This window comes from Elephas maximus, chromosome 3 (genome assembly GCF_024166365.1).
Source record: "Elephas maximus indicus isolate mEleMax1 chromosome 3, mEleMax1 primary haplotype, whole genome shotgun sequence".
NCBI classification, from domain to species: domain Eukaryota; kingdom Metazoa; phylum Chordata; class Mammalia; order Proboscidea; family Elephantidae; genus Elephas; species Elephas maximus.
Genome location: NC_064821.1, coordinates 150,334,011 through 150,353,304, shown reverse-complemented (window position 1 = coordinate 150,353,304; position 19,294 = coordinate 150,334,011). Strand labels below are relative to the sequence as shown.

Below are 19,294 nucleotides of genomic sequence, written 5' to 3'. Positions count from 1 at the left end.
GAAATAAATTATAATATTGGTAATCATTCAAAGTTAATTCATTTTAATGCAGTGTTCTTAATCCTGGCTACACATCAGAAGCCTCTGGGGACTTTAAAAAACGAGCAAAATCTGATTTCCAGGCCCTATCTCCAGAGATTGAGGCCTGGGTATTGATATTTTTTAAAAGGGTCCCAAGAAATTAATGTGCAGCCCGAGTTGAGACTGACAGTGAATTAATGCAAAGAAAGATATACTGGTTAAGTGTAACATCAGTCTCTAAAAATGAACAATTTACTTGATCATTATATTTTTATTTTGCTAATATAGTTGAGCAATTGTATGCACACTGGTAGTACCTTTGCTCTTTTATCGTTATAGTAATAATACTTTCTAGCAATATTAAATACTATCTGAAATACTCATGAAGTTTTAAAGTATTTTATATGTAGCAATATGTACCAAAGAGTAACGTTTTTCTATCTAATGAATTAAGTTTTTTAAATAAATGACTTTAATTAGCTAGAAAATTCCTTTGCTTTGGCTTTCTCCCTTCACTGAATTATTCAATTCAAGAACACCTATCTACTAATAGTCTCTTTAACATTCTTCTGTTATTTCTTTTTTTGCCAGGAACTTAGAGACTTTTCCTGCTAAGACCTCAATTTGTGTTTGTTTTAGAAAGGCAGAAAGAAATACTGTGAAAGGTTGAAATAACTTAAACTATCCAAAACTAAGGCATACATAATGAAGCTTTAAGTACTTGTATACAAAAAGGTTTGTATTTGTTAAAATTGATTCATTTTTGTCCTTTGACTTTTTTTTGCCATCTTAATCATGATATGGAAACCCTGGTGGTATAGTGGTTAAGTGCTTTGGCTGCTAACCAAAGGGTCGGCAGTTCGAATCTGCCAGGCGCTCCTTGGAAGTTCTATGTGGCGGTTCTACTCTGTCCTATAGGGTCGCTATGAGTCGAAATCGACTCGACAGCACCGGGGTTGGTTTTGGTTTTGGAATCATGATATGCTTTAAATACTGCAACTGTTACTTTTGAATAACACTAGTTTTCTGCTTTTATAGAAACCGTTTTTGAAGTGCTTCTGCGATAACTCAGTCTTATAACAGATTTTTCTTTTCAGGACATATATTTGTAGACAACATTAAAACATCTGTATTTGAAGCAGTTAAGAATGTCTCTACCAAGTCGACAAACAGCTATTGTTAACCCACCTCCACCAGAGTATATAAACACTAAGAAGAATGGCCGATTGACAAATCAACTGCAGTATCTACAAAAAGTTGTCCTGAAGGCTTTATGGAAGCACAGCTTTTCTTGGCCCTTTCAGCAGCCTGTGGATGCCGTGAAACTAAAGTTGCCTGTAAGTGTGTCTTATAATCATGTCAGTTTAGAAAAGAAAAGTCCGGTAAACCTTCAAGAAGTAAACTAGTCTTTAATAGTATAAATACATTTAATTTAATAAACATCTGATTTATTCAGCACTGTCAAAGAATGTTCCAATGAGTATTTTTTCCTAATTAATGACAAAGTTTGTTTTTCTGAGCATTGAAATTCTTATTTTAGTAGTTTGTGATAATTGTAATTTTGTATTTTTACACAAATATCGAGCACAATTTACAAAAAAATTGACATAGCATGGTTACGAAAATACCCCACAGGGGGAGGGTGCCGTTGGGAAACGAATATACAACACGTGAGTTTTTGTGTAAAAATAACACTTTCTTGTTATAGCACGTGTCACTTGACCTTCTGACTCAGGGCAGTCCTCATGAATGCCTTCAGTGATTATCGAGCTATTAGGCTTTTTATAGTATTTTATTATAGATAATTCATATTTCTACATCTGTGTTGTTATTGTCATTTCTAACTATTGACACTGTTTCTACTTTTAGCAAACCTTCCCAAATTACACTTTCCTTCTACGTGCTAACACTTCTAATCTCCTATCATTATAACTTACAGTAACCGGAAGACTGTCAGGAAAACTGACTGGTAACTTAGCTGCAGAAGTTTAATGGGCTTTACTGTCTTTGGGTAAATATAAATAACCTGGTATTTCTGAGCTGAAATGAATTTTGCAGCATAATTGTATGGATCCCATAAGAATAGCTAACATATTTTGAGTATTGTTCATTTAATCCTCACAATGATTCCATAATATGTTGTTGTTGTTGTTGTTGTTAGATGTCGTCGAGTCGATTCTGACTCATAGCGACCCTATGCACAAAAGAACGAAACACTGCCCGGACCTGCGCCATTCTTAAAATCGCTGTTATGCTTGAGCTTATTGTTGCAGCCACTGTGTCAATCCACCTCGTTGAGGGTCGTCCTCTTTTCCGCTGACCCTGTACTCTGCCAAGCATGATGTCCTTCTCCAGGGACTGATCCCTCCTGACAACATGTCCAAAGTATGTAAGACACACTTTTGCCATCCTTGCCTCTAAGGAGCATTCTGGCCGCACTTCCTCCAAGACAGATTTGTTCGTTCTTTTGGCAGTCCATGGTATATTCAATATTCTTCGCCAACACCACAATTCAAAAGCGTCAACTCTTCTTCGGTCTTCCATATTCATTGTCCAGCTTTCACATGCATATGATGTGATTGAAAATACCATGGCTTGGGTCAGGCGCACCTTAGTCTTCAGGGTGACGTCTTCGCTCTTCAACACTTTGAAGAGGTCCTTTGCACCAGATTTGCCCAGTGCAATGCATCTTTTGATTTCTTGACTGCTGCATCCATGGCTGTTGATTGTGGATCCAAGTAAAATGAAATCCTTGACAACTTCAATCTTTTCTCTGTTTATCATGATGTTGCTCGTTGGTCCAGTTGTGAGGATTTTTGTTTTCTTTATGTTGAGGTGTAATCCGTACTGAAAGCTGTGGTCTTTGATCTTCATTAGTAAGTGCTTCAGGTCCTCTTCACTTTCAGCAAGCAAGGTTGTGTCATCTACATAATGCAGGTTGTTAATGAGTCTTCTTCCAATCCTGATGCCCCGTTCTTCTTCATATAGTTCAGCTTCTTGTATTATTTGCTCAGCATACCGATTATATAGGTATGGTGAAAGAATACAACCTGATGCATGCCTTTCCTGACTTTAAACCAATCGGTATCCCCTTATTCTGTCCAAACAACTGCCTCTTGATCTATGTAAAGGTTCCTCGTGAGCACCACTAAGTGTTCTGGAATTCCCATACTTCACAGTGTTATCCATAGTTTGTTATGATTCACACAGTCGAATGCCTTCGCATAGTCAATAAAACACAGGTAAACATCCTTCTGGTATTCTCTGCTTTCAGCCAGGAACCGTCTGACATCAGCAACGATATCCCTGGTTCCACATCCTCCTCTGAAACCGGCCTGAATTTCTGGAAGTTCCCTGTTGATATACTGCTGCAGCCGTTTTTGAATGATCTTCAGCAAAATTTTGTTTGCATGTGATATTAATGATATTGTTCTATAATTTCCACATTTGGTTGGATCACCTTTCTTGGGAATAGGCATAAATATGGATCTCTTCCAGTCAGTTGGCCAGGAAGCTGTCTTCCATATTTCTTGGCATAGACAAGTGAGCACCTCCAGCACTGCATCCGTTTGTTGAAACATCTCAATTGATATTCCATCAATTCCTGGAGCCTTGTTTTTCGCCAGTGCCTTCAGAGCAGCTTGGACTTCTTCCTTCAGTACCATCGGTTCCTGACCATATGCCACCTCTTGAAATGGTTGAATATTGACTAGTTCTTTTTGGTATAATGACTCTGTGTATTCCTTCCATCTTCTTTTGATGCTTCCTGTATCGTTTAATATTTTCCCCATGGAATCCTTCACTACTGAAACTTGAGGCTTGAATTTTTCTTCAGTTCTTTCAGCTTGAGAAATGCCGAGCGTGTTCTTCCCTTTTGGTTTTCCAGCTCCTTGCACATGTCATTATAATACTTTACTTTGTCTTCTCGAGATGCCCTTTGAAATCTTCAGTTCTTTTACTTCATCAATTCTTCTTTTTGCTTTAGCTGCTCGATGTTCAAGAGCAAGTTTCAGAGTCTCCTCTGACATCTATCTTGGTCTTTTCTTTCTTTCCTGTCCTTTCAGTGACCTCTTGCTTTCTTCATGAATGATGTCCTTGATGTCATTCCACAACTCGTCTGGTCTTCGGTCACTAGTGTCCAATGCGTCAAATCTGCTCTTCAGATGGTCTCCAAATTCAGGTGGAATATATTGAAGGTCATATTTTGGCTCTCGTGGACTTGCTCTGATTTTCTTCAGTTTCAGCTTGAACTTGCATATGAGCAATTGATGGTCTGTTCCACAGTCAGCCCCTGGCCTTGTTCTGACTTTTGATATTGAGCTTTTCCATCGCCTCTTTCCACAGATGTAGTCGATTTGATTTCTGTGTGTTCCATCTGGTGAAGTCCATGTGTATAGTCACCGTTTATGTTGGTGAAAGAAGGTATTTGCAATGAAGAAGTCGTTGGTCTTGCAAAATTCTATCATTCGATGTCTGGCATTGTTTCTGTCACCAAGGCCATATTTTCCAGCTACTGATCCTTCTTCTTGTTTCCAACTTTCACATTCCAATCACCAGTAATTATCAATGCATCTTGATTGCATGTTTGATCAATTTCAGACTGCAGCAGCTGATAAACATCTTCTATTTCTTCATCTTTGGCCCTAGTGGTTGGTGTGTAAATTTGAATAATAGTTGTAATAACTGGTCTTCCTTGTCGGTGTATGGATATTCTATCACTGACAGGGTTGTACTTTAGGATCTTGAAACATTCTTTTTGATGATAAATGCAACACCATTCCTCTTCGAGTTTTCGTTCCCAGCATAGTAGACTATAAGATTGTCCGATTTAGAATGTCCAATGCCAGTCCATTTCAGCTCACTAATGCCTAGGATATCAATGTTTATGCGTTCCATTTCATTTTTGACAATTTCCAATTTTCCTAGATTCATACTTCGTACATTCCAGGTTCCGATTATTAATAGATGCTTGCTGCTGTTTCTTCTCATTTTGAGTCGTGCCACATCAGCAAATGAAGGTCCCAGAAGCTTTACTCCATCCACGTCATTAAGGTCGACTCTACTTTGAGGAGGCAGCTCTCCCCCAGTCATCTTTTGAGTGCCTTCCAGCGTGGGGTGCTCACCTTCCAGCACTATATCAGACAATGTTCCACTGCTATTCATAAGGTTTTCACTGGCTAATTCTTTTCAGAAGTATATTGCCGGGTCCTTCTTCCTAGTCTGTCTTAGTCTGGAAGCTCAGCTGAAACTTGTCCTCCATGGGTGACCCTGCTGGTATCTGAATACCGGTGGCATAGATCCACCATCACAGCAACACACAAGCCCCCACAGTACGACAAACCGACAGACACGTGGGGGATTCCATAATATAGGTACTATTATTCTTCCCCATTTTGTAGTTGGGAAGACCAAAACAGATAAGTAATCTGCCCAAAGTCATCTTGTAGGTAGCAGAGCTAGGATTCACTCTTTGTACTTACTAAAGTTTAGAGGGCCATGACCCAACAGATTAATGAGAAGCCAGCTTTAAATGAAACTAGAGAAAGTGACTGACAATTATACAAATTAACCTTGAACCCTCCAGGTCTCTCAAAATTCAAAGTGTCAAGTATAATGTTGTTAGGTGCCATGGAGTTGGTCCTAATTCATAGTGACCTTATGTACTGCAGAATGAAACACTGCCCGGTCCTGCACCATCTTCACAATTGTTTTTATGCTTGAGCCCATTGTTGCAGCCACTGTGTCAATCCATCTCCTTGAGGACCTTCCTCTTTTTCGCTGATCCTCTACTTCCAAGCATGATGTCCTTCTCCAGGAAGTGATCCCTTCTGATAACATGTCCAAAGTCTGTGAGACAAAGTCTCGTCATCCTTGCTTCTAAGGAGCGTTCTGGCTATACTTTTTCCAAGACAGGTTTGTTCATTCTTTTGGCAGCCCATGGTATATTTGTTGCGGGACAAAGCTCCGAAGCTTGGGACCAAGTCCTTTTTAGGTTCTTGCCTTCTACTGACCAAGAATGACCAGAAGAGGCTCAGAAGTTCCACACGAACAAAGGTTTATTAGTGACAGAGAAAAAAAAACAAAGGCTCGCCAGGGAGGGACGGAGAAGGGCTTCTACCTATGCTGGGCTCCAGTCTCTCCCTGAATGGGGGTTTTCCTGCAGTTTACAAGGGGCTTTAGGCACGAAGGATCTCATGTTTTATTCACTGCTTTCCGGGGAAAAAGGCAGGGCTTTCGGAGAAATAGATGGGTTAAGAAATTAGGTGCATCCTCATCTGGAATCCAAGGTGGAGTCAGTTTGGACATTGTCACGTCATCACTGTGCAGTCTCAGTGGCCACTTGACAAGACTGTAATGTTGTACCCATTCTCACTGCGCATGTCCTGGGGATCAGCTGATTGTGTTCATCTTTGGAAAGCAGCTTGTAGGGAAGATATGTGGAACTTGGTGTGTCAGGATGTGGGTTATCTTGTAACACCACCCCCTATGGTGGAGTCCTGAAAAACAACTTACAAGAGAGAGATGCAGGATGCCACCCCCATAGTGGGGTCCTTAGACCCCAGCTTGGGAGAGAGATATGTAAGACTTTGTGCATCACGGGCTGCATGTGTGGGTTGTCTTGTAACGTCCCCCACAGGATAGAGTCCGAGATCAATGGGCCTGTTATTCCGGCCTTGACGCTCTCCAGCCTTCTGTCCCTGTCTCATACTCAGTATTCTTCACTAATGGCATAATTCAAGGGCATGAATTCTTTGGTCTTCCTTATTCATTGTCCAGCCTTCACATGCATATAAGGCGATTGAGAACACCATGGCTTGGGTCAGGCACACCTTAGTCCTTAAAAGGCCAATATGATACAATTCATTTTTTTTAAATATTTGAGTGTTAACTCTATACCAGACTTTTTTACCCAAGTTACAACCTCTAAATTACCCAAACCAAATGCTGACACCTAAAGTTGATGCAAGTTCTCCCTCTCCTATGTATTTCCACCACACTTTGTATGGATCTCTGTTTTAACAATTTAATGTGTTATGGTTACCCATTTATATGACAAATTCCTTAAACCTAGTAAGCTAAGGAAAGAAACTATCTTCATCCCCACAATCCTTGTTTGAAGACTTTATCCCCTCTTCACAGCCTAGAGTTCTAAGCCCAAACTCCTTGAAAAACAACACAAGGGCCTTGACAACTAAAATACTTTTAACTCTCTCCATCCATGAATGACCCTGTGCTGGAGACACGAGGAACTTTCACTGCTGTCCAAACAGGCCATCCCTTTTTCAAGTTCTTTCTTCTGCCTGCAGCACTCCTCCTTACCATCTTTACACAGCCAGATGATGATCAGGCTCACGTGTTACCTTCTCCATCAAGTCTCCCCTGACACTTCCAGGCAGAAGTAGTTTTCTCACACACAGAGCTTAACATTAGGTCTTATGTTAAGAATTTTTAACCTAATAATAATCTGATAATACCAGTTCTTACATAGAGTGGTTAAAGGATTTGTAATATACCTAGTTAACTGTGGAGCTGGGATTGAACTTTGGATCTGTCAGAGAGACTCTATAAATACTAGTTTTTTTCTCATACACTTTACTTTTTATTTTCCAGGATAGTTTTGCTCTTAAATTCTTATCTTTGTTATTATTTCCTGGTTTTTTCCCCCTCTGAAAAGTAATTCCATGGCAGTCAGCTTTGTTTCTCCTTACTAAAGATTTTGGTTTCCAGCATATGGCTTTTTTAAGGTAATCAGTTGCTCTTTGGAGTTACAGGTGTATAAAACCAAAAAACCAAACCCATTGCCACCGAGTCAATTCCGACTCATAGTGACCCTATAGGACAAAGTAGAACTGCTCCATAGGGTTTCCAAAGAGCGCCTGGTGGATTCAAACTGTTGACCTTTTTTTGGTTAGCAGCTGAGCTCTTAACCACTGCTCCACCAAGGCTCCTGCAGTTGTATAATCATGTACTAATAGTTGTAGTGAATCATTTTTATTACTAATATTTAGAATTTCTTCTTCAAAACTGTAGGATTATTATACCATTATTAAAAACCCAATGGATTTAAATACAATTAAGAAGCGCTTGGAGCATAAGTATTATGTGAAAGCTTCAGAATGCATAGACGACTTCAATACAATGTTCTCAAATTGTTACTTATACAACAAGGTATGTAAACTTTATACTTGCTATTCTTTGCTATTACCTATAGGAAATATAGTATAGTATATATAATATACTATAGTATTTTTTTATAGTATATATATATATTTTTTTATTTTATATAATATAAACAAGTGTGCTGATTTCAGATTTTAAGCCTTGATTTGAGGTATTTTATATATTTTAAGGAGAATATCTTTTTCACTGAATTCTGTCATTTTTACATATTAAAATTTACACAATCTATTTGCCATGACGTTTCTTCCTCAATAGCTGTAGTGGCTTACTTGTTCTAAAAAATGAAATACCAAATGATAACTGGTTTCTATGACTAAAGTATTATTTTAAAATGTCCTCTACCATACTCCTAACATATTAATTGTAAGATGAATGAAAAACCTTTCTATACAATAATCTTAGTTAAATTTTCATGGTGTGGATCCCTGGCAATAAGCTAAGAAGTCAAAGAAATTAAGCTGTTCTCTGACTCATGTGGTTGCCATGAGTCTGAATCGACTCGATGACAAATATTCTTTTGTTTTTAATTCATGACAAGATGATTTAAAGATGAGACATATTCTTTGTTACATCCTGGTGATAGTACTTGCATTCCTGTTAATCCGTTGTCCTGTGTGATAATGCATGTGGACATTCTGAACTTGTTCTTCACGTTTGCGCTTATCTATAAAATTGTATTTGTATCTTTGTTTTTTCCCCATATTGTATTCCTGTTTCCCAGAGTACTATATCCTTTTCAAGCTGTTCTGTGGTATCTAAAAATTTTAAAGCACAGATCCCATTTAAAGAATTATGCTGTTATCATTCATTTAAATATGAGAAATCCAAGTATATGCCATGTAATTTATTTAAAAATCACTAGTAATACACAAGGAATTCTTACTGAAATGTAATAGAAGTTTTGGCTTGGTTCCTAATGCTACCTTATATGTGTAAAAGATTTAAGACATTAGCCAATGTGAATTTTTTAAAAAAAAATTTTATTGTGCTTTAAGTGAAAGTTTACAAATCAAGTCAGTCTCTCACACAAAAACTTACATACATTTTGCTACATACTCCCAATTGCTCTCCCCTACAGCCCACTCCCTCCCTCCACTCTCTTTTCGTGTCCATTCCACCAGCTTCTAACCCCCTCTACCCTTTCATCTCTCCTTCAGGCAGGAGATGCCAACATAGTCTCAAGTGTCCACCTAATCCAAGAAGCTCACTCCTCACCGGCATCCCTCTCCATCCCATTGTCCAGTCCAATCCCTGTCTGGAGAGTTGGCTTTGGGAATGGTTCCTGTCTTGGGCTAACAGAAGGTCTGGGGGCCATGACCACCAGGGTCCTTCTAGCCTCAGTCAGACCATTAAGTCTGGTCTTTTTATGAGAATTTGGGGTCTCCATCCCACTGCTCTCCAGCTCCCTCAGGGGTTCTCTGTTGTGTTCCCTGTCAGGGCAGTCATCCGTTATAGCCGGGCAACATCTAGTTCTTCTGGTCTCAGGCTGATGTAGTTTGTGGTTTATGCGACCCTTTTTGTCTCTTGGACTCTTAATTGCCTTTTGTCCTTGGTGTTCTTCATTATCTTTGGTCCAGGTGAATTGAGACCAATCGATGCATCTTAGATGGCCGCTTGCTAGCGTTAAGACCCCAGACGCCACTCTCCTAAGTGGGATGCAGAATGTTTTCGTAATAGATTTTATTATGCCAGTTGACTTAAATGTCCCCTGAAACCATGGTCCCCAAACCCCTCCCCCTGCTTCGCTGGCCTTTGAAGCATTCAGTTTATTCAGGAAACTTCTTTGCTTTTGGTTTAGTCCAGTTGTGCTGACCTCACCTGTATTGTGTGTTGTGTTTCCCTTGAATGTGAATTTTTTTTTAAAAATTGGAAGAAAGGTTATCTCAAAGTATCATTTGCAACTATGTTTTAACAGTTTCAACAAGTTCTTTCATATTTAACATTTTAATATGAAGTTGACTAATTTCCCTGTACTACCTAGTCTGGAAATAAAAAAAAAAAACCTAGTCTGGAAATACTTCTCTGCTTTAGGCTGTTACTTTGTAATTCACTTAGTTTTTTCTCAGTAGTAAAGTAAAAGCAAGAGGAAGTCTTCTAAGCAGATAGTTAGAATTGTAAACTGAATCACCTCAACTCAAACTGTAAGGTACTTTCATGGCCATGAAGTTTTGTTTTAACCTATTTATGAGGTCGAAATTCCAAATTCTAATAATTTTTCTTAATTAGTAGGATTGGTTGGATTATAATCTTCTAGTGCTCAAATAGACATACTGGATCCTTTTTAGACATTGAAGGGGTAGGATGCTAGAATTTAAAATGTGAACTGCTTCACTATTTTCTATAGTTAGTTTCTATGAGATAAATATTGTCTAGGATACCATATCACACCTTCTCTTGGGCAGCCTGAATTATAGAAATGTGATACCATAACCATGTGGTATAACCTTATGGTATATTTAATGTATTTTGTAGCCTGGAGATGACATTGTTTTAATGGCACAAGCTCTAGAGAAATTGTTTGTGCAAAAATTATCTCAGATGCCACAGGAAGAACAAGTTGTGGGTGGTAAGGAAAGAATGAAGAAAGGTAAGCCAGAATATAAACAACTTATGTTCATTATATGTGTTTCTCTTATATACTCGCAAGCTTATTTCAATATCGGTTCTAGCCTTACTATACCACCAGAAGACAGAGCAAACAGGGTTTGCTGGTGGATTATATAACATGTTTGAGAGAGAGTAGAGTCAAAGATGACTCTGAGGTATTTGGTCTGAGGAATTAGAAGAATGAAATGCGTTGATGGAAGGGTAGAATTTGACTAGGACTTTTGATGTAATAGAAAATCTTAGAGTGATGTGATCCAAATGTCTCAAGTCATGGCATTCTCTGAGAAAATACAGGGGAGAACATGCATAATTGTTCATTTGGCAGAATTGTCTGAAGGACATACTGATAAAAGAGTCATGTGCACATCTGTTACTCTGTGTCAGCCAGCGATGGATGGTGTATAATCATTTTGAAGTCCATGGGTGTTTATGCAGAGCACTCTGAAGACCTTACATAGTACCAGGTAGTTTGTCTCCACGGTGTCTGAAATGTTTGCTTGGGTCCACAGTTACCTGACACTAGCCACAGAACTTTGTGTGAGTTTAAGCCAGGCACCTTTCTGAACAACAACCATTGATAACAGGTTTTGAGATCTCCAGTACTTTGTGTAAATTGGTCCAACACTGTGAGTAAGTGTGGGGAGTGTCAAAGAGGAATGGAAGTCGACTGTGTTTATATTGCTGAAAAGCTGAACTACATGAATTAAAATAGAATAATAAGAGAGAAAATGGTGTTAGCTTTATATTTTACTCTCTCAAATATTTGACTCTGATTTCAGCTTTACTAGGCACACAGCAGGATATGGTGGTTTCTTCTGTTAAAGAAAAACCGTACACCAAAGCACCAGAAAAAGTCGTTAAGCAGCAAGTGATTCCGTCTGCGTTTCCTGAGAAATCCCTGTCGACCTTAAACGTGACACGAGGAGCTGCACTCAGCTGTGCCTCGCAGACAGTTGCTCAGGTAAGTTTACTGTACTTTAAAATCATCGGTTCCTGAAATGTTTCGATGTAAGTTTGAATGTTGTGATATTTATGACTTTTTTTAAGTTGATATGAAAATTGGTCTTAGGCATACAGTAATCTTTTTTGTCATGTTATTTATATGTCAAATTATATCTATACATTTTGTAAACAGTGACACAGGATAGAGATTTCTTAGATAGACTTTGAACTATTTTAACATCTTTGCAGTATTAATATCAGAAGTTGTCGAACTACTTAGTTTTTTTGTTAAAATTCTATACCCTACCATCAACAGATGTATGGATAAACAAAATGCAGTACATAAAATACATACAATGAAATACTTTACAACGATAAATTATAATGATGAGTTTGTAAAACAACATGGATGAATCTGGAGGACATCATGCTGAGTGAAATAAATCAATCACAAAAGGACAAATATTGTATGATACCTCTTTTATAAAAAGTCAAGATTAGGTTTACACATAGACAGCAATGTTATTTGGTGGTTACGAGGGATGGGATTGGGAGGAAGAGAGACTCACTCACTAGATGGTAAACCAAACTAAACCCATTGCCGTAGAGTTGATTCCCACTCATAGCAACCTTGTAACAACCCTATGGGACAGAGCAGAAGTGCCCCAGAGGATTTCTAAGGAGCAGCTGGTGGATTCGAACTGCCAGCCTTTTGGTTAGGAGCTGAATGCTTAACCACTGCACCAGCAGGGCTCCCACTAGACACATGTTAATTCTGAAGGGAAATTCAATACAGAAATATGGGGGAGGTCAGCACAATGTGACCAGGGAGAATGAAGACACTGAGAGGTGCACAAGAATAAAGGACACCTACACTAAATGCTATACTGTATACAATTCTGCAGCAACAGAATCTGTAAGTGGTTATGCAGGTATATATGTATGCTATATAGGTGACAGAACATGCGTGGGAGCGCATGCTTGTTCATATATAGGTGTGGTGGACATCTTGGTATACTTATTTGTATGTGCTGCATATTTGTTAATATATATAATAGAACACACGGGGCACAGTTATGGAAACTCCTTAGACATATTCAGATACCTCGTGGGACTGAGTTACTGGGCTTGAAGACTAAGGACGATGGTCTCGGGACATCTGAGTCAGTTGGCATAACATAGTTCGTAAGGATAATGTTCTACATCCTGGTTTGGTGAGTAGAGTCTGGGGTTTTAAAAGCTTGCAAGCAGCCATCTAAGATACAACTAGGAAACCAAAGACTCAAGGAAGCAACTAGTCCACAGAGTCCTGGCCCACACACACCACAGCTTCCTCTAGCCTGAGACCAGGAGATCTAAATGGTACCCTGCTACCACCACCTACTGCCCTGACCAGAGACACAATAGACAGTCCTGGTTAGAATGGCAGAAAAATGTAGAACAAAACTCACATTCATAAAAAAGACCAGGCTTACTTGACTGATAGAGATGGAAGGAATCCCTGAGACTATCGCCCTAAGATACTTGTTTAAACCTGGAACCGATGCCACTCCTGGAGGTCACCTTTTAGCCAAATAATAGATTGGCCTATAAAATAAGTAATAACACCCTTGAAGAATGTGCTTCTTAGGACAATCACCTGTATAAACGGGCAACATTTGCCCAGAAGCAAAGATGAGAAGGCAAGGAGAGGCAGGGAGACTGGAGGGATGGAGTTGGGGAAGGCAGGATGGAAATGGGGAGAGCACTCACACATTGTGGGGTTAGCAACCAGTGTCACAGAATAAATTGTTTATAAATTGTTGAATGGGAAATTAATATGCTATGTAAACTTTCACCTAAAACAGAGTAAAATGTTAAAAAGACCATGTTAAGCAGCCCCCAGCCCCCCCGCCAAAATCTATACCCTGGTTGATTTCATATATTCAGAAACTTTCTTGGCATAATCATGAGTTTTTCCCCTACATTTCATTGGTCTCGAGGGTTTGTACGAGCAAATTCTCTGGGGTAGGGGAAGAAAATGTTGTTGTTAGGTGCCACTGAGTCAGTTCCAATTCGTAGTGACCCTGTGTACAACAGAATGAGACACTGCCCCATCCTGCACCACGTTTACAATCGTTGTTATGCTTGAGCCCGTTGTTGCAGCTGCTTTGTCAATCCATCTCATTGAGGGTCTTTCACTTTTTTCGCTGACCTTCCACTTTACCAAGCATGGTGTTTTTCTGCAGGGACTGGTTCCTCCTGATAATGTGTCCAAAGTACGTCACATTCCTTGCCTCTAAGGAACATTCTGGCTGTACTTCTCTGGATTTGTTTGTTCTTCTGGAAGCCCATGGTATATTCAGTATTCTTTGCAGCACCGTGATTCATAGGTATCGGTTCTTTTTCAGTCTTCCTTATTCATCGTCCAGCTTTTGCATGCATGTGAGGCAATTGAAAATACCATGGCTTGGGTCAGGCACACCCTAGTCCTTGTCATAGATTGAATTGTGTCCCCCAAAAACATGTCAACTTCATTAGGCCATGATTCCCAGTATTGTGTGGTTGTCCTCCCTTTTGTGATTGTAATTTTATGTTAAAGAGGATTAGGGTGGAATTGTGACACCCTCATCCAGGTCACATCCCTGATCCAACGTAAAGGGAGTTTCCCTGGGGGTGGGGCCTGCACCATCTTTTATCTCTCAAGAGAGAAAAGGAAAGGGAAGCTAATAGGGGGGACCTCATACCACCAAGACAGCAGTGCCAGGAGCAGAGCATATCCTTTGGACCTGAGGTTCCTGTGCTGAGATGCTCCCAGACCAAGGAAAGACTGATGACAAGGACCTTCCTCCAGAGCTGAGAGAAAGCCTTCCTCTGGAGCCAGCTCCCTGAATTCGAACTTCTGGTCTACTGGACTGTGAGAGAATAAGCTTTTGTTTGTTAAAGCCATCTACTTGTGGTATTTCTGCTATAGCAGCAGTAGATAACTAAGACAGCCCTCAAAGTGACATCTTTGCATTTTAACACTCTAAAGAGGTCTTTTGCAGCAGATTTGCCCAATACATCATTTTATTTCTTGACTTCTGCTTATGAATCTAAGTGAAATGAAATCCTTGACAATTTCAGTCTTTCCTCTGCTTATCATGATGTTGCTTATTAGTCCAGTTGTTTTCTTTATGCTGAGGTGCAGTCTATACCGAAGGCTGTAGTCTTTGTTCTTCTTCATAAGTGCTTCAAGTCCTCTTTGCTTTCAGCAAGCTAGGTTGTGCCATCTGCATATCACAGGTTGTTCATGAGTCAACCTCCAATCCTGGTGCCACATTTATCATAGATTGAATTGTGTCCCCCAGAAATATCTGTCAACTTGGCTAGGTCATGATTCCCAGTATGATTGTCTACCATTTTGTCACCTGACGTGATTCTATGTGTTGTAGATCCTATAACTATGATGTAATGAGGTCCATAAGATTAGAGGAAACAAGATTAGGTAGTATCTTAAGCCAATCTCTTTTGAGATGTAAAAGAGAGAAGCCAGCAGAGAGACAGGGAGACCTCATAGCACAAAGAAAGCAGCGCCAGGAGCAGAGCATATCCTTTGGATCTGAGGTTCCTGGGCTGAGGTGCTTCCAGTCCAAGGGAAGACTGATGACAAGGACCTTCCCCCAGAGCTGAGAGAAAGCCTTCCCCTGTAGCTGGCGCCCTGAATTCAGACTTCTAGCCTTCTGGACTGTGAGAGAATAAACTTTTGTTTGTTAAAACCATCCATTTGTGGTATTTCTGTAACAGCCAGCACTAGATAACCAAGACAGCATTCTTCTTCATATAGTCTAGCTTCTCAGATTACTTGCTTAGCATACAGATTGAATAAGTATGGTAAAAGGATACAACCCTGATGCACACCTTTCCTGACTTTAAACCAGGTAATATCCCCTTGTTCTATTCGAATGACTGCATCTTTATCTGTGTGCAGGTTCCTCATGAGTACAATTAAGCGTTCTGGAATTCCCATTCTTTGCAATGTTATCCATAATTTGTTATGATCCACACAGTCGAATGCCTTTGCATAGTCAATAAAACACAGGTAAATATCTTTGTTGTAGTCTCTACTTTTAGCCAAGATCCATCTAACATCAACAATGATATCCTTCTGTGATAGTTAAGATCTTGTGTCAACTTGGCTGGTTCGTAATTCTCAGTGTTTTGGCAATTGTATAACATGATCACTTCCCTGTTGAGATTTGATATGTGATCACCCCCATGATGGGATCTGCCATGAGTACCCAATCAGTCAAAAGGGAGTTTCCTTGGGCATGTGACCTGCATCAAATATAAGTAGACATTGTGGCAAGTCTTGGGTGCTTTTTCCTTGTGCTGGATCCTACAGCTGGCTCCTGTTCGTCTGACTTCCGGTTCTTGGGACTTGAGTTAGCAGCTTACCTGTGTTTTTGCCTGCCAATCTTGGGATTCGTCAATCTGCGCAGCCTGTAAGAGCCCTGCTCCCTGACCTGCCGATCTTGAATTTGCCGTCCCCTTTTCTTTTTTTGGCTATGTGAATCAGGAGAAGCCTCTATCCTAACCCATGGACTTGGGACATTCTAGCCTGTACAATTGCATAAGCCATTTCCTTGATATAAATCTCTGTCTATATATATATTTATTGGTTTTGCTTCTCTAGAGAACCCAGCCTAAGATGCCCTCATTCAACATCCTCTTCTGAATCTGGTTTAAATTTCTGGCAGTTCCTCGTTGATACACTATTGAAACCACTTTTGAATGATCTTCAGTAAAATTTTACTTTTGAATGATATTAATGATATTGTTTTATAATTTCCACATTCTGTTGGATCACCTTTCTTTGGAATGGGCACAAACATGATCTCTTCCAGTTGGTTGGCCAGGTAGCTGTCTTCTAAATTTCTTAGCATAGAAAAAGGAGCACTTCTAGCGCTGCATCCTTTTGCTAAAACATCTCAGTTGGTTTTCTGTAGATTCTTGGAGCCTTGTTTTTCCACCAATGCCTTCAGTGCAGCTTGGGCTTCATCCTTCAGTACCATCTGTTCTTGATTATGTGCTGCCTCCTGAAATGGGTGAACATCGACCAATTCATTTTGGTATAGTGACTTTGTGTACTTGGTTCATCTTCTTTTGATGCTTCCTGCATCGTTCAGTGTTTTCCCCATGGAATCCTTCAATATTGCAACTCAAGGCTTGAATTTTTTTTTCAGTTCTTTCAGCTTGAGAAATGCTAAGTGTTTTTTCCTTTCAGTTTTCTAACTCCAGGTCTTTTGACATTTTATTATAATACTTTATTTTGTCTTCTTGAACTGCCCTTTGAAATCTTCTGTTCAGCGCTTTTACTTTGTATCTTCTGTTCACTTTAGCTACTTGAGGTTCAAGAGAAAGTTTCAGAGTCTCTTCTGACATCCATTTTGGTCTTTTATTTCCTATATTTTTAATGACCCCTTGCTTTTTTCATGTATGATGTCCTTGATGTCATTCCCCAGCTCATCTGGTCTTCGGTCATTAGTGTTCAATGCATTAAATCTGCTCTTGAGGTGGTCTCTAAATTCAGGTGGGATATACTCAAGGTTGTATTTTGGTTCTTGTGGACTTTCTCTAATTTTCTTCAGCTTTAGCTTGAACTTATATATGAGCAATTAATGTTCCGTTCCACACTTGGCCCCTGGCCTTGTTCTGACTGATGATATTGAGCTTTTCCATCATCTCTTTCCACGGATGTTGTCGATTTGATTCCTGCGTGTTCCATCTGGTGAGGTCCACGTGTATTACCGCCATTTAGGTTGTTGAAAAAAGATATTTTCAATTAAGACGTCGTTTGTCTTGCAGAATTCTATCATGATCTCTGGTGTTGTTTCTATAACTGAGGCCATATTTTCCAATTACCAGTTCTTTGTTCCCAGCTTTTGCATTCCATTCACTAGTAATTATCATTGTATCTTGATTGCATATTTGATCAATTTCAGACTGCAGAAATTGGTAAAAATCTTCAGTTTCTTCGTCTTTGGCCTTAGTGGTTGGTGTGTAAATTTGAATAATAGTCGTATTAACTAGTCTTCCTTGTAGGTGTATGGATATTATCCTATCACTGACTGTGTTATATTTCAGGATAAATCTTGAAATTTTTTTTTGTTGATGAATGTGATGTCATTCTTCTTCAGTTTGTCATTGCTGTGGTAGTAGCCCATGTGAGTGTCCAATTCAAAATGGCCAATACCAGTCCATTTCAGCTCACCGATGCCTAGGATATTGATCTTCATGCATTACATTTCATTTTTGACGATTCCAGTTTTTCTAGATTCATACTTCATAATTTCATGTTTTAATTATTAATGAATGTTTGCAGCTGTTTCTTCTCATTTTGCAGCGTGCCATATCAGCAAATGAAGGCACCCAAAGGTTTACTCTGTCTACGTCATTAGGATTGACTCTACTTTGAAGAGGCAGTTCTTCCCCGGTCATATTTTGAGTGCTTTCCAACCTGAGGGGCTCATCTTCCAGCAGTATATTCAGAAAATGCTCTGCTGCTATTCATAAAGTTTTCACTGGCCAGTTTTTTCAGGTCATTCTAGTCTGTCTTAGTCTGGTATCTCCACTGAAACCTGTCCTCCATGGGTGACCCTGCTGGTGTTTAAAATGCTAGTGGCATAGCCTTCCAGCATCACAGCAACACGCAAACCACCACAGTATGACAAACTGACAGATGAGGTCAGTATTTTGCCTATAAAAGAGGAATTAGCCCTGGTGTACAGTGGTTAAGCACTCGGTCGCTTACTGAAAGGTTGGCGCTTTGAACCCACCAGCCACTCCACAGGAGAAAGATGTGGCAGCCTTGCTCCCATAAAGATTGCAGCCTTGGAAACCCTATGGGGGTGTTCTACTCTGTCACACAGTGTCCCTATGAGTTGGAATCGACTTGATGGCAACGGGTTTGATTTTTTAGTTAAATGTTTAATACATGGATTCACAGCAGTGTGTGTAAGTTATCTATCTATAGATTTGGTACAGGTAATCCTTTCCTTTTTTAAAACCAATAGGATAATGATCAAAAAAAGAGTGGGGAGTATTGCTCTGAATGTTACTTTAAATATAGTTTTTGTTGTTGTCGAATTCCTTTGTTTTAGGTTACAAGAGGTGTGAAGAGGAAAGCAGATACTACAACTCCTACAACTTCAGTAGTTAAAGCAAGTAGTGAATCTTCCCCAACATTTACACAAAAAAAATCATTGAAAATGCCACCTATAAAAGAAAGTGTGCTGAAGAATGTTTTACCAGATTCTCAGCAACAATATAAAGTTGTAAAGAATGTTAAAGTAACCGAACAATTAAAGCACTGTAGTGAGATTCTTAAAGAAATGCTTGCAAAGAAACACTTATCATATGCATGGCCCTTTTATAATCCTGTTGATGTTAATGGTTTGGGACTCCATAACTACTATGATACAGTCAAAAATCCAATGGACCTTGAAACTCTTAAGGTAAATGTTGTCTTAATAGGAGGAACTTCTTTTCTTGGTTGTAAAAATAACTTCGTTGTTGTAAAAAT

At 39.4% G+C, this 19,294-nt stretch overlaps 1 protein-coding gene across 1 annotated transcript in view; it reads left to right on the top strand.

The window, feature by feature from the left end:
• Window positions 1–1,166: 1,166 nt before the first annotated feature.
• The window catches only part of BRDT (bromodomain testis associated), a 106,094-nt gene continuing 87,966 nt past the window's right edge, over window positions 1,167–19,294 (top strand). The window contains 5 exon segments of the mRNA XM_049875564.1: window positions 1,167–1,358; window positions 8,053–8,190; window positions 10,675–10,789; window positions 11,598–11,770; window positions 18,873–19,226. Coding sequence (XP_049731521.1) covers window positions 1,170–1,358; window positions 8,053–8,190; window positions 10,675–10,789; window positions 11,598–11,770; window positions 18,873–19,226 — 969 coding nt within the window. The 5' untranslated portion in view covers window positions 1,167–1,169.